Genomic DNA, 15,670 nt, shown 5'->3' on the forward strand with positions numbered 1-15,670 from the left:
GGTATTTATACCAGTGCTGACACAGGTAATTTCCTTCCATAATATTTTGTGTAGCATATCAATATACTCGGTAAGAACATGTCAAATAAAATCTTGTGTTTCATATCCTGCGTTCACCTCCTCCTGAGCAGCATGGCTTTGATGAAGTATAACACTCTTGCAACCCATACAAATGCTTGGATACCTTTCAGAGTCCCACTGTGGTTGGGCTGTTTCTTTGCCATTGACTTTTCCAGGCATGGATTTTCTTCATTTTCGCACGCAGTGAACTGATGCAGATATCCCTGAGGCTCTTGGGGGTCTCTCAGGTGCCTTGGTGGCAGTCAGTTGGTTATGAAGGACTGCTTGAAGCTTTAAGCACCCTCATATCCTTAAGACACACAGGCTTTTTGCCTGAAGGCTCCCTTTTTTTGGCAGTAGTGGAGCCTCCATAGCCCATGGAAGCAGGAAAGGGAAGCCCGGAGCTCGTGGGCTGCATTCCATCAGGCAGCACATCTCTTGGCAGGCACAGGGCCCCATGCCACAGTCCCTGTGTCTCCTTGTACATCCCTTTGCCATGGTGGATGTTAATTCATAAATGTGAGGGCATCTGCATGCCAATGCAATTAACTGAACAATATGTTTTCACAAGCTGTTCTGCAATGCTTTGTTGTGAAACTGAGATGACTGTGTGCTGATGGAGCATGTGTTCCCATAGTTGTGTCCAGATACAAGAAAATAAACAGCTTGAAGTTTTATGGGCAAATAAAACCCTCCCTTTGATGAGTTTACTGCAGTGCTGTCTCCCTTTTACAGCTACTCTGGCTGTTTGTGGTGGGTTTTGAGAGAGAACCACACAGCACAGTCCCTCTCAGGCTGCACATGCTCCACATCTCCAAGCTGGGCTTGCTGTCAGTGCAGAATGACTGTGCTGTGCCACTGGTGTGCCTTTGGTGGCTGTGGGGCAGGGATTGAGGGAATTGTGGTTGCTGGAGTGAGGCACTGCCAGCACAAGGGTGATTAATGAACCTTCTATCTCCTGAGCCACCAGGAAAGGTGATCAATTAGGACAACTATGAGTCGAGGGACTCAAAAATTTCAAAAAATTTGGAAGATCACATCATATTATAATGAAAATTTGGAAGATCACATTGTATTGTAATGAAAAAACAAAACTGTTTATCCTGGCTGCTCTATTTCAAGCACATTTACATTTCATACCACAATAGTTGGCACTCTTTTAGTCATAGCACTCATGAGGCAGCTGCCAAAGACCTTTCCAGGAAGTCTTCCTGTAGCTCTGGTCATGTTTGGCTTGCTGGAGATAAAGAGGATTTATGAAACTTGACAAATTCTAGTTTATAAAAAATGAACGATCACAATTTCAGCCTCATCTTTGCCTGAGGAGCTTTTTGATTTGAGATATTTACCTAAGATTTTGGTCAGGTGAGAATTCTTTTCCAGTCGCTTTGGTGTTCTGCTCATGTTTTACAGTGTTGATAATAAATTCATCCTGATAGCAGAATAACTAACTCTTATCAGCTGAATATAAAAAGGCCTTTTAGATTATCCGTTGTACCTTTGTCAATATGTCATTGTACTCTGGATACTTTCTAGGGTATTACTTGGTTTTATCTTGTAGCAATATTCTTCCCATGTGAGTTTTCCACTTTCAGGATGGTAAATGATCTTGAATCGTGTTGAAATCAATGAGTCATAAAGGTGGCGACTGCTTTGTCAATGGAAAGTATTTTCTTCAATACTTTTTTCTGCTAAAAGATTGTATTTGTTCTACCTTTTTTGGCTGCATTTCCCTTTTGCTTTTAAACACTTTTGTGGTCTTTTATAATTTCAGATGCTCCCACAATTCTTTTATGTGTGTTTTTCAACTGAATTACGTATTTTGCATCTTGATTATGGTACTATTTAACACTGCAACACAAAGGTAAATTTTAATGTTTCATCTAATGGTCAGAAATGAAGCTGTCAGAAATACAATGCCTCAAGGTTGCTTTGAGGTTTTGTCTCTCTACTGGATCCAAGAATTGCATAGTAACTGAATTAAATCTTCCCTATTATTCTCACTTTTTCTATTGAGAGATTAAAACCATTCAAAATGGTTTTCCCTGTGGTTGAAGACTATTTTTTTGGCTTATAATGTTTTGTTCTTTGTCACTAAGTAACATCCAAGTGACTTAAATATCAAGCTTTAAAGTCATTTAACATAACAGTTTGAAGCTTGCTAGTTAAAAAACACCAACAAAAAAGCCAAAAATAACAAGGAAAAGAAAAACCAACAAAAACCCACAAGGAAATTAGGTTGACTTGCATTTTGCTTAAGAGATTTCATATTTGTTCCAGGGACAATAGCCTGTTCAGTCAGACATCATCACTTGATTGCTCAAAGACCCAGCTAAACAATCTGGGAACTGAAATCCTGTCATCTCTGTTACATATTCAGTGATGGAATAACACACGCTTCCTGTGGCGTCTCGACTTTGTATTCATCTGACTTGGAAATGTAATTAATTGACTTCAATTGAATTCATCAAAGCATTCTTAAAAAGAGTTAATATGCGAGTGGTGCTACAAGTCCCTGAAATAATTACCTCAAATCTATTTCGTTAGCTCTCTGTCGGCGGATGGCTGTTGCAGCCCCCGGTGTGGATTGGAGTGGCCTCCTTGCTTGCCTCAGCTGTTGGCATTTCTAGCAGCTAATTCCAAGAGGTCTGAAATTAGTTAATTATAGGAGGTTGCGTGTGTGGTGAGTGAGAGCAGCTGTCTCCATTTCAGCGAGCATTTTCCTCGTGGATCGATGGCGATGCGCCGCGCTCGGGACTCACGACAATTGAGTTATTATTCCCTGGAATCCACGGGGGGAGTGGGACACCCACAACTGACCGGATTAAAAGTGTCACCAAGTGATACACAGAGCTCCCAGCTCTGCAGTGACTTTCCTTGTCGATGCAAGCTGGAGTTGTTACAGTTTGGAAATGCCAACTGGAAGGGAAATTGTGGGCTCCTGTAGGTGCCAGGAGTCACTGTGTGGATTACGAAAGTCTCCATCACAACTGGTGCCTGAACACAGCATAGGCAAGGTTGGAAGGGACCACTGGAGGTCATCTGGTCCTTTCTTTTCAAGCAGGATTCCCAGAACACATTCCTGAGAATTGTGTTCTCAAACAGCTTTTGGATATCTCCAGAGGAAACTCCCCAACCTCTCTGGGTTTGGCACGTACGTTTGGCAGAGGAACTGCAGTGTGAAGGCTGAACTGAAGAGTGAGGCTTGCACAGAGCTGTTTTTCTAGCCCAAGAGATAATTTATTCAAATCAAGCAGGAGGATTATGCTGGTCAAGGCTTTTTTGGAAGAACATGCCCTGCTCCTTTTGCATACCTGTGACTTGGATGTTTTTGTATGTCTTTGTCAAAAAAAGTGGGTAACTGCTGCATTTTTTATATTCATTGTTTTATTTTTATTAATCTTTGTTAACAATCACTTTTTTAAAGTGATTTAAGTAATGATTCTGTGTGGAAGCAGGCAAGGTTTCAGAACCTGGATGCATCTGAGAAAGAAAATTTATGCAAATGCATTTTCATTTCAAAAGACTGCTCGTGTTATTGTAAATGGCTTGTTAAATTGTTACAAAACATCCACACTGGCATGAACAACGTAATGGTTCATTGCTCTGTTAAAAATAGTCAAATACGGTTGCTGCCTTTGCATTTACCTTATTTTAAGGTTGTATGTTTGCTTATGAATAGCCAGTTAAGAATAATGCAGCCAGCTATTTATAGTGCAGGATGCATTATACAAGCTGCTTGATAAATTAAACAGCTTAAAGGGCCCTGTAATGGGTTACAGCCTCTGTGCTGTACAATTATGATGCATATGAAAGCCTGGATCAATGAACAGCTCCTAAATTCCATGCCAAAGAGGGTCTAATAGTGTATATTAATGTGTGATATGTTAACAGCTCTTAGACTGGAACTTAGTTTCATAACCTTGCAGCTTTATTTCATTTTATACCCTTCTCTTCCAGAACAAACTTCCTGTGCTTTGTCAGTTCTGTGATTGTCTGAAGCAAAGGCTGGGTGCATCCTTTGTGTATGTTTTTGTCCCTCACTTTTTATGTTAGCTTTAAATAGTGACAAGTGGTCATAGTGAAAAAATAGCTTTGGCTAAAAGAAATATTTTAAAATGCAGTAGTCGATAGTGCCAGAAATTTCCCCATAGAACTAAGGTGGCTGTTATAATTTCTAAACGGTCCTTTGAGAAAAACCTTGATTTATTCCTGCCTTAACATTTTATGGACCTCTCATTGCTTCAGCATATTTTGTTTCTGTAGTGGTTTATATAATCTCACCTGTGGATCTGTGGCTCTAGCTCAACTTTTTCATACTATATGGAAAAGAATAATGGAAATGGTGAGGTTTAATACTATAAAGTAGGCTGGAACAGTACAGTTATACCCATAAAGAAACTTACTGTCTGTGTATGACATCCTACTGCTGTAGGCTATTGATGTGCCCCCTGAGGTGGCACCCCATTATTATTTTCATCAAAAAATTAATTCTGTTCCTGTTACCAGTTCCAAAGGATGCATATGGCAGAATTACCAACCCCATTGCTTACAGTCATCAACAAAGAATCTGAACAAGCAACATAGTCTAGAAAACTTATCAGCCAAACTGATTTGCACCTCATCCTGAAAGTACATAAAGGTCTCCAGGCCTCTGACCTTCCACCTCTGTGCACCACAGCTGCCTCCATTTCATAGGACTTGTTTCCTCTCCTATTATTTATGGCCAGTGGGCACCCATAATCATTGTCCTTCCTTGATCTATAGATCTTTATTCCTAGTCTGGGTGCTGACACAAGTGGGTTTCAGTTTCCCAGAATAGGGAACATTTGCTCTTACACCCATTTCTATCCCATGGTTACATTGCAAATTCTCCCAGCTATGGGAGAGTTAAGGGATTTATGACCACAGGCATAAAGTAAGTATCATGAGCATAAAAGATGATCTCAGGAATACAAGTCAAACTCCCACTCCTGAACACATCTGTTGTTGGCACCTGCCTTTCCTTATGCTTCCACTGTGGAAATGTTGGCTGATGCTGAGCACAAACCAGTTGCAGTAGCCTTGCAGAAGAGTAATGGCTCACTTAATGTAAAAAATATTTTAAAAGCTTCATCTGTGATCAGTGAAAGCACTAGTTACTAATAGAGCAGTAGAAAGTAAAATAATGTCTCTGGAAGTGTAGCATCCACTCAGCAGGAAGAGAGCAGTTGTAAATGAAGATACTCAGTAAAACATTGCTGAATCACAGTGGGCTTTATTTATTTAAAACCCCAGAAAACCCCAAAACTGTAGATTCACACATGCTCGTGATTAGAAACTTGGATCCCTTGGGCAGACCCAGCCTTGATCCATGTACCTGAATGGTACCTTCACTGTTTTGTATGGAAGATTACTTGAGCAGTGAAATTAGTTTTGTCATTTTCTTCATTTGTGAGAGTATTCAGAATCAGCCTGTTATCCTGCTTAAATCTTAATCCCATGGTAATGTCTTACTTTAGGTACTCAAGAAATAGTTCCTTCTTTTGCTGCCTTTTCTCTAAATAGATGGCTGCCATTTCTGTCCTGCCTCCTAAGCCTGTGATTTGCCATTGATGGTGATTGGTTTTGCTCTCAGTATTTTCTAAGATCCACATTCAGGACTAGACATGCCCCTTGGCATTGCTTGTTAGTACCCTCAGCATCTCTCTACTGGCAACAATCCCTCTTCTTTACTTCACTGTTCACATCCCCTAATGACATTGAGTCTGCCAATCCATTCCCCAACCTTTGCTATGCCATAAATATTTGATTTTTTTTTTCCAGCCTGGGTTTTTGGAGGGGTCCTGCAGAACTGTGCACCCAAGCCCATTGAGATTTCAGGGTAGCTGGATACTCAGCTCCCTCTTGCTCCTTTGAAAATTCCAGCTTTCATCTTTTCCTTTGCAAGTCATTCCCTCCTGCTGCTTACTCAGTTCCATATATATTTGGCTTAGTTTTTGACATGGTTAACTTGAAAGAGCAAGGGCAGAAAATCAATTATAAAACTAAATTGACTTCTCAATTGACGTTAAGAGAAATTCAACAAATAATATTACAGGATATTAGTTACAGTTTGCCAACTTTGAATTTTTGCATGTTTCCCGTGTCCTCAGCTTGATTAAATGAATGCTTTTCCTACAGAGATTCCTTATTATTCAAAACTAGTAAAAGTGGGGGGCTTATTGCATCAGCTTTGGCTTCTGAGCCCCATGGCTCATCAGCACAGTGAGAATTCTGGCTTCAGAGCATCAGTAAACCAGTTGTTTGTTTGGATCCTGGCAAACACCAGATAGATTTTGACCTGTTAGACTGGTCTGCTGCCTACCAGGAGGATATCTGAGAGGGAAAAGGGTCCTGCCAGCCAGGAAAGCTCTGGGGCTCTGTGACAGCACTGGGCTGCAACAATGTCCTATAATGGAGCACAACGGGGGCTGTGCTAGACAGGGGGAAAATACTATTTTATTGAAAGAATTTGCTTATCTACAAATGAGGCATATTTTCTGTCTGCAGGTTCTTATTTTAAAGGGAGCAAAAGCTGGTCTTTCTGAGCTGGCACAGACAGCTTCTGTCACAGCATCCATTGATTTTTTTTTTTCCCTTGGTAACATAATTCAGAGAAACATTAATTAGGAGTAGCTGCTGAGATACATGCTTTGATTTTTTTTCCTTAGTCATTTTGCTTTATTGGCAAATCATTTAAGTTATTAGTGTTAGTTGTGAGAATGAACAATCAGATTAGTTGTGAAAAAGACAGTAAACTATTGGTAAACACTTAGCATAGGTTAAATTTTCAGATAATTAGAAACAATTGGGTATTTTAGCTGACCAAGGGGATTCAAATAAGATTACCATTTAAAATGATTTGACAAGGTGTGTGTCAGCAATAAAAATGTAATGGATTTTCCTTCATGTAGTGTAAACATAAGGAAATAGGCCCTGACAATGTATTTTAAGACCAGATTAGACTTTTTTTCCCATTTGTTCTGATATTTATTATTTTCAGTTTTGCTGTCATCTGTGCAGCTAATCCAGTTTACAGCAGCCTGAGATCCAGATTTATGCTGCAAGGCCATTACATTTCCCTTTAATATTCACAATACAGGAATTATCCACACTTCCACCCGTGCAGTGTTCAGTGTTTGCAGGCTGTTTGTTGCATGGTAATAAGCCCATGGTTTTAAACTGTTACTTATTTTTTGTAATTATAGTACTTCATAGAAAAATCATGTTTTAAATCCCCAAGCATTTATGAAAATATGGTTCTGTGTGCATTGTTTTGGGTTTTGTTTGTTTTGTTTTCTTTGCTGTTCCTGAGCAATCCTAATGAGAAACCGTTAGGAATTAAATGGGTCATCTTGTTCAATAAATGGTGGTGAATACTTTTAATAAGGGATTTATTTCCATTAGGTTTGCTGTGACCACCTCCACTCACCTATTCCTGTCACTGGATTGTGGGAAAATAGCTCTGTGCTGCAGTGCTGTGAGAGTGAGGATCATGGCCTGCTAAAAACAAACAGTTTTCATGCCCATGATGCACAAATAGAAATGAAAACCTGCCTCAGTTGGTTCATATTCCTGTGAAAATGTAAACAAGCAAATCCTGGTTTATAGGCAGCTGAACATCAGTATTTGGTATCACATACTCTGAAAAGTCACCTCATCTTGTCAGCATCATAACTGATAGGCAATTACAAATGTCCTTCTTTGAAATGAGTGCTTTGCTGTAACATCAGATACTTCTTAAAAATGCATTAATTGTGACAAAAATCCTGTCCTGTTACTCAGTACTGTGGCTTTTTACTGGAAGTCTTGGAAGGAGGTGCAAAGCAGGGCACAGCAAAGTGGTGCAATCTTTGTCCCAGTGTCCCCAAGGATCCTTATCAAAAAACATGAAAAATATAGTGTAGCAGGGCTAAAATAGCCAAATCTGGGTGGATAAAGGATGAGTTTGGATTCTTAACTTCGAACCACATTTCTTTTCTTTCATGTGCTTTTAAGTATTGTTAGAACAGGAGTGGGATTGCATCCTACCTCCATGTGGCCATGGATGTGCGTGAACAGCCCTGGTCTGTGGTGTCTGTGTGGTTTTTTGAGGTCAGTGATGTCTGTGTGATTTACTGGGGTCTCTGTACTGTCCATCCCTTCTCTGTCCAGGTGTGTGACCCCAATATTATGCAAATCCGAACCCGACAAGTGCTGAGGTCTCCTGTCAGTTCAAAGCCCTGCCCGGAAGTTTCACAAATGAAGCCATGCATTCTTAATCAAAATTGCTTCCAATACCAGTACAACCTAACAGGTAGGTACACATTTTCAATATACCCTTAGTATGTGTTTTTAGTTATGTTTGCTTGTGGTGTTGGTTAAAGCCTTGACATGGTTGGTTTCAATAAAGTTAATTACACGCCTGCATTTTTACACATTAGTGGACAAATGCACAATTTCTGTATTTAAGTTGTTGTTGGAAGTACATTGGAAATAAAGCATGCTGAATGGGATTTTCTATGGGTTATCAACATAATTAATTACAAAATTCCAATTAAAAGAGTGTCTTCTGTGTGGTTCTGGTGAAGCCAAAAATACCAACAGAAATCTGCTTTGAAGGCAGTATGAGTTATATGGGTGGACATAGGATATTCAGAGCAAAATGCATTATTTAGGACCTTAGAAGCAATTGGTTCTGTTGCAAACAAATGAACAAAACAAAACTGAAAAATTCCTTTTGTTTTGACCAGCTGAAATAAATGAGAAAGGCATACAGAGGAGAGATCTAAGAGGAGTTTGGGAGCTGGTGGGAAGGGAGAACAAAGCAAGATAAAATATATGAATATAAACTCAGCCTTTTTGTAATAAAAGCCCTAGAAACAGAGGCAGCAGGATGATGCCTTTTTTATCATCACATTTCAGAAATGCAGAACATTTATGTGTTCATGTTTATCAGGGGTGGAAGACACAAAGTAATAGGTTTTCTTCTCATCCTTCTTATTTATTGGTGGTGTATGGAAATTTTAGTGGCTTCTGTTATGCTTTTTGTTTATTTTAAATGGTGTTTTAAAGCTTATTTCAGTTTAGTTGTATTCCAACCAACATAATTTCAGACACGTAATAAGATATTAATTTCCTTCCACTAGAAATACTACTTTTATTTCATGACTATTAGAGTTTAGTTTTAAATAATGGATAGCTTTGCCTGGAGACAAAAACAGGTTAAACCAGAGTTCCCCTTCAGAAACTTCCCCAGCTGCTTTATCAAAGTGGAATTTTACTTCAGACAATAGAGCCTTGTACCTGTGCCAAGTGGATTGAGCTGATAGCCTTTATCAGTGTTCAACATGTGCACTCTGATGTAGCGGTGTCATCACGGGATGCGGGATGGGACTGAGGAGAGAACGTGTCTCCTCTGAGGCTTGCCTGGCTCTGAGAACAACTTTCTTTTGTGTGGGGGGTTGTTCTTGGCTGTGGGATGCCCTGACATGGGCAAGTGCTGCTGTGGGTGAAGGTAACACCCATGTTCAGGGCTTCAGAGCCAGGCTGGCTGGGGCTTTGAGCTACCTGGTCTAGGGGAAGGTGTCCCTGCCACAGCAGGGGATTGAAGCTACACAATCTTTAGGGTCCCTTCCAAGCCATTCTGTGATTGTATGACTCTCTGTTGGGTGTAAAGCTGAGCTGCAGCAGTGCCCCCTTTGCTTTGTGTCTGCAGGCTGGAGCGGGTGCCAGCTGGGTGCCAATGCCACCTGTGGTCATGGCGAGCGCCGCCGCCTCCTGAGCTGCCGGCGCAGCGACGGGGCCACGGTCAGCATGCAGCTGTGCCAGAGGGTGAGTGAGCAGCCTGGGACACACCCTGGGATTCCAGATGGATGGGGGGCCTCCTGATCCACACTAAGACATTCCCCATAAATGGGGAAAGGGTTTTGTATGGTGCTGGGAGCGCCCAGCTGGGGGCTTTGGGAAACAGAAGGGTGTCCGTGGGTGGTGTCACTCTTTGACTCCAGCACACGGGCCATGTCTACCAACCCTGCATCCCAAAGCTGGGGACCAGGGAGGGGATTGTGTCCTGCTGTTGGAAATCCAGGTTTGTCCTTTTGGTATGAGACCCAGACACTGAGGGATGCTTAGATGTGAAACTCTTCAACACTGAAGCAGCATTCCCCCATTACACCCTTGGGAAAGCTCCTCATAAACACCACTGGTGTTCTGCTGGTGCCCCGCAGAGTTGCTGCCAGCTCTTGCTTGGGTGCCTGGCTGTGGCAGGAGGTGGCTGGGGCCTGGGGAAGCTGATGCCTGTGTTTCCTGTCACAGCTGCACCTGGAGAAGCCCGTGCCCACGAGCAGCCGGTGCGTGGTGGGGTGTGCCGTGGACTGCCAGCTTTCCCCGTGGTCAGCCTGGTCGCAGTGCTCCCACACGTGTGGCGCCGGCGGTGAGTCCCTGCCTGCCCTCCTGCCCCCCACAGCTCAGCAGGGCAGCACACACTGCCCCCACAGGCCCAGGTGGGCTCAGGCAGTCCCTGAGTAGGGGTGCAGAGCTCAGGGAGAGCCTCGATCCACACCCGAATCCTTCAGAGGTGGTTTTGGACACTCTTGGGGTCCTGAGGTGGTGGGTGTTCAGAGCACAGCAGGCTATTTTCAAATTACTCTAAAGTGAAAACTGCAGCTTTGGGGAAAAGTAGTCAGATGTCTGGAGGATTATTTATTAATTAATTCAAACTCTCAGAATTCAGTCACAGCAACTGTTCACCCCAGAGATGGGGAGTATGCAAAGCTAGCAAAGAGCTTGGGAATGTTAAAAGTTTCTGAAGAGATTAATAACTAAATACAAATTCTCTGGTGAAGTAATTTTTAGGAACATAATCGTATGTTCCTACAACACACAAAGACTATTTTTCATTATTTAGTGTATGCCTCTATCTCCATCTTGCATCCACAGGTCCCTTAACACTTACATGACCCCAGTACCTTCAGCAAGACTTTCTATAGCCAGTAGTGCTCACCAGCATACAAAAAGTGAAAGGATTAGGACCTTTTTCAACGTATGTGATTTAAAATACCCTTTGAGTATTGACATTGAGGTTTTATTCTCGATAAGCTTGGGATTTTATTTCCCTGGCCTCTGATGTGCATTAGATGTACAGCTAATGGTCTTTAAGATTCAATAGCCATAATGTATGTTTGAATCAAATTCACTTAAGGTCAAAAAGAAAAAAGCTCTTAACTTCCATAAAATGATTCCTTCAGATGGATTCCAGAGATCAAAGCGCGTTACAGAGAAAGCTTAATATTTGGATTAGTGCTGTTCTTTCTTTGCTGAGCTTTTAGCCCGTTTGTGAAGTAGTGCTTTCTTAACAGAAATGAATAATTCATGGACAGTGTTTTAACAACAACACACTGGGAGTACTATTAATTCCAAATTTTTTTTTCCTTTAAAATCCATTTTGGATTGTTAATGCTTGTGTTGCTGAATAAACTTAATTTAATTTTTTGAGTGTTCTATCACTAACTAAGTTAAACAGAGGACAGTGCAAAAGCAGGTTGGAATGTTTTTCTGGCTTTTAAGCATGCTCAAGGAGCAGCTCACCCTATATAGTACCTGAAGGTTTTTTCATCCTGAGCTCTTATATTGCATAGTTTGCAGAAGGAGATACTCGAGTGAAGATGCTTGTATTTGGCCCCTGATCCTGAAATGCTTGTGCAAATTCCAGAGACTGGTTAAAGAGCTGCCAATGAGTACAAGGAGTTACTTCATGTCCTAAATCAGATGAAAGCTGGAAACATTTGTGCCTTGCTGAAAGAGACTTTCCAGTGGGTGTCTTGGCTTTGGGTGCCAAACCTCATTGAGGCTGCTTGAACCACACAGTCAAGCCCAAACTCAGCCTGGTTTATGGGTCATCCGTGAGCCTCAAAGATCATAACCCTGCCATGCTGCTGGTGAGAGCTGTCCTGTACAGGCCACTGTACTACTGCTGTTGTTTAACTTGGATTTAAAAGCTGGAGATACTGTCCTGTGAACCTACAGCAGCTAAGCAGCCGGGAAAACTGTCTTACAAACTGTGTCATGAAGAAGCCAAGTTTTGCTCGGTCCTTCTCTACCACTTGAACAACTTTGCAGGGACCCAAGAGTCTTCTGAACCTCATGCCAAAGCAGAAGCATCAGTGAAATGGAAGTGCTCTGCATCCAGGTTATTCAGAGCACATTTTATTTTCCTGCAGCCTCAGTCCTGATCTGACTTTTGCTGTATCAACTCAGGAGTGTGGAGCTACTCTGGACCAAATATCCCTGGTGGAGTGACCCTGGTACCAGTCCTGTGGCAGTGGCCCTTGTGAGGTTCCAACAGCACAGACAGTGTCACTCCAGCTGCTTCACTGAGTGCCAGTGGGTTGTAAATACTCCTGGATGATAACAATAACAGAGAAGATTTTACTTGTGCACTCAGAGGAAGACAGCAAGGGTTTCCAGCCAGAAGGGTCATGGACTGCGACGCCTTTGAAGTCACCCTGGGTTTCTCAAGGGCATTCGTGGGAGTAGGATGGAGCCTCAAATTAGATAGGAAAAAACAAAGGATGACAACAAATGAGCTGTGGGAATTGGCTGTAGTAAACACTCGTAACTGCTTCCCTTTGCCAGTAATTGCCTAGTGTTTGGTACAGCTAAAATGCAGGGCATAGGTGCTCGGTGTGCAGAAATAACTCACAGCAAGTGGAATGCAGCATTGCTGGGTCAGCTCACAACAATATTTTGCATTTCTGGCTTTTTTTTGGAGAGTGTGCAGAAGCATCATAAAGGACTTCAAAGAGAAACATAATTTAAATATAATTCAGGTCAAAATTTAGTGTTGCTGGATGCGTGTTTTCACTTGGTTTTTTACTCAAGGATTGTTGCTAACATTTTTATTCTGTTTTTTTCCAGTAACAGTTTGTTGTGATATATTTTAATGGGTGGTACCTCAAAGTGAGGTAACACTCGGGTGTTGTTTTATGAAATAATGCATTTAAACATGAAGTGGTGCTGCTGTGCATGTGGTGCTGGCATCTAACACAGTTGTGGTGCACAGCAGCCAAAGGCTAATATATTGATTTTTATGAATGATGATGAATAAAGCAGATCTCTCTTTCCTGCCTGTGCTGAGCCTGTGGAGGTGTGTAACTGATGTTTGCCTGTTGCAGCTCTAGTTCTGGGCAGCATCTGCCCAGGATGCTGGATAGGGCTTTAGGTTGTATATAAGGTTGTATATAAGGTTCCTTATATCAGTTGTTGTACTGCTATGAAAAGATGTATGGAACTGCTTTAATGGATGATGCTTCCCTGGCCTGAACCAAAGTTACTGGAAAGATGTTTGGTAAGGATAATCCCCAGCAAATTAAATTTCCTTTGTTAAGGCAAATGAATACATGAGGATGCTGAATTTTTCTATATGAACATTTTCCAATCCCACATGGCTTCTCTCAAGATCTCCAACAGGACTGCTAAACTATAAAACCACCTACAGCTGTGCTTTGCCACTTACAAAGCTGACTTTATCTGATAAATTACAGGATTTACCATGCTGCTGCTCCTTACTCAGTCCTCAGACCCCCAGGGACCATAGCAGGCTGCAGAGAGATGTGAATCCCAGCACCAGAGTGACCTGTGGGATTGAAGTGAAGGGGCACAAGGATGCACACAACGGAAAAATTTGCTTGTTGTATCTTCCCTGGATCATCACCACTTTGGGAAAATATTTTTGGTGTTGCCTTCTGAAGAAGAACTCCTTGTGATGCTTTCTCCCCTGCTACTCAAACTTGGCAAGCTCCAGTCTGGCAGTGGGAGATGTTGCTGGGGATGCCCCAGTGCTGCTGGAGGGCCTGGCAGTGGGAAGGGGATGAAGAGCCCTATTTATCACCTGCCCCACTTGCTTGGGACTGGACCTAATCTGACCTCCAGGGCTTATTTAAGTAACTTGATCCCTGCTCTGGTCTTGTGGTTCCTTGATAGACCTGTGTTTTCTGTGCTCTGCTCAAACTCACTGAACAGTTTACAACGTGTTGGTCATTGGGACTGGGATGAAACGTAGCAGGAATTTGAATCTTCTTGGTTTCAGCTGTGACACATCACTTTGTGGGGATAAAGTGCAAGTAATGGCAAGAATTTTTTGGGGGTAAAAAAAATCTTACTCTTCTGATTTGAAAATATAATCCTATATTCCTGAGATGCAATTCTTGCTGCTGGCACAAAACAGAATTTTAAGTGACCAGCATTAGCAAGATTGGCCTCTTTTGTTTTTTCCCTTTCCAAACTAATTTGAGGATATGAAGAAATGTTTCTTTTCAATTTCAGCACACTTTTGTATCACATAACATTGCTGAGCAGAGGGATCAGAGATGTGGCCACTTCATTGGAAAATTAGAGAAAAAATCAAAGGAAAATTAAAGAAATAACTAGGATTGCTTCAACTCTTCTAGAGTTTGTATTGGAAACAAATTAATTTCAGATGCAGTGAGATTCTGTTCTGAATAGGCAGCAAAAGATAAGGCATTTAAAAATAAAAAATGAAGTATTTCTGCTACTTGAGTGGTAATTGAGCACCTAGATAATGTTTTTGGAATAAAAAAACCAGAGCCTTAAGAAACTCACTGCAATCATTGTGCAAAGAAAGGTTTCAATGAATTTTCTTTCTTCAGTTATTCATTCACAGTGTTAAAAGAAAGTGATAGACTGAGTCAAGCCTGACCACTGGGACTGTAGTGAGTTTCAGCAGTTTGGATAACCAACTGTAGGAAACCAAAATGGAAAGAAAAGTTGCTAATTCCTCTTTCTGTTCAATGATCTTCCCATTTACATATTGCTAGATACATGTTAAACAGAGTGTACAAAAGGAAATTATTTAGTTAATTAAAAGAGCTTGATGAATGCTTCAGGCTTTCAAGTCCCTCCTAATGAAATTGGATCTTTTAACCTTAGGAGACCTCCTTTTCCTTAGCTCCATGCAGGGAGCTGGTGCCTGGCAGGGTGCCCCAGAGCCCTGCAGCCACAGGCTTCCCACTGTTTCCCAAAGAGCCTTTTCCATTGCTCACCAACACTCAGCATTCAGCATTTAGACTAATTTGGCAAATCTGATCTCTGCATGAAGAGGAGGGAACAGCTAATTTTGGCCAGTTGGGCTGGGGAGAGCTGTTGTGGAGTTCATCTAGCAGCAGGCTGGGAGATTCCTCTTCCCTTGCTCTGATCTCTGAGCAAAAAACAGGACCTTTCCCTTTCCCTTTCCCTTCCCCTTCCCCTTTTCCTTTTCTGCTTTTCCTGTCCTCTCCTCTCCCATCCTTCTCCTCCTCCTTCTCCTTTCTTTTTTCCTTTCCTTCCTCCTTTCCTCTCAGCTGGTAGGATTTTTTCCCACCTCCTAAGTATCTGATTCTGTGATGGCTGAATGCACAGTCATGTGGGTAACAGCTTTTATCACCACTTCTGTTACAAACTCCCAAGGGCTGGGGGATTAAAACTGGAAAAGGAAGAAGTCTTAAAATTGGTTTTAATGGGTTTAAAAACAAAATTCAGTGGGTCAGAGCAAGGGAATAAAGGTAAGAGAACTTGCTAAGTTATCCATCAGTGCCTTTTCCAGGTGTGTCTG

General features: G+C 41.8%; 1 protein-coding gene across 4 annotated transcripts in view; it reads left to right on the forward strand.

Annotated features, from left to right (window-relative positions):
* Positions 1 to 15,670, forward strand: part of THSD7B (thrombospondin type 1 domain containing 7B) — a 300,207-nt gene that overhangs the window by 268,835 nt on the left and 15,702 nt on the right. For 3 of the 4 annotated variants that reach the window (XM_077181738.1, XM_054636437.2, XM_077181739.1), the window contains exons 19-21: positions 8,236 to 8,377; positions 9,779 to 9,894; positions 10,378 to 10,495. In XM_077181738.1, the coding sequence (XP_077037853.1) occupies positions 8,236 to 8,377; positions 9,779 to 9,894; positions 10,378 to 10,495 (376 nt within the window). Of the gene's footprint in view, positions 1 to 8,235; positions 8,378 to 9,778; positions 9,895 to 10,377; positions 11,554 to 15,670 lie in introns of those variants that run through there. The other variant, XM_077181740.1, reaches the window with a different exon arrangement.

The sequence above is a fragment of the Agelaius phoeniceus genome, chromosome 7, assembly GCF_051311805.1.
Source record: "Agelaius phoeniceus isolate bAgePho1 chromosome 7, bAgePho1.hap1, whole genome shotgun sequence".
Lineage (NCBI taxonomy): Eukaryota > Metazoa > Chordata > Aves > Passeriformes > Icteridae > Agelaius > Agelaius phoeniceus.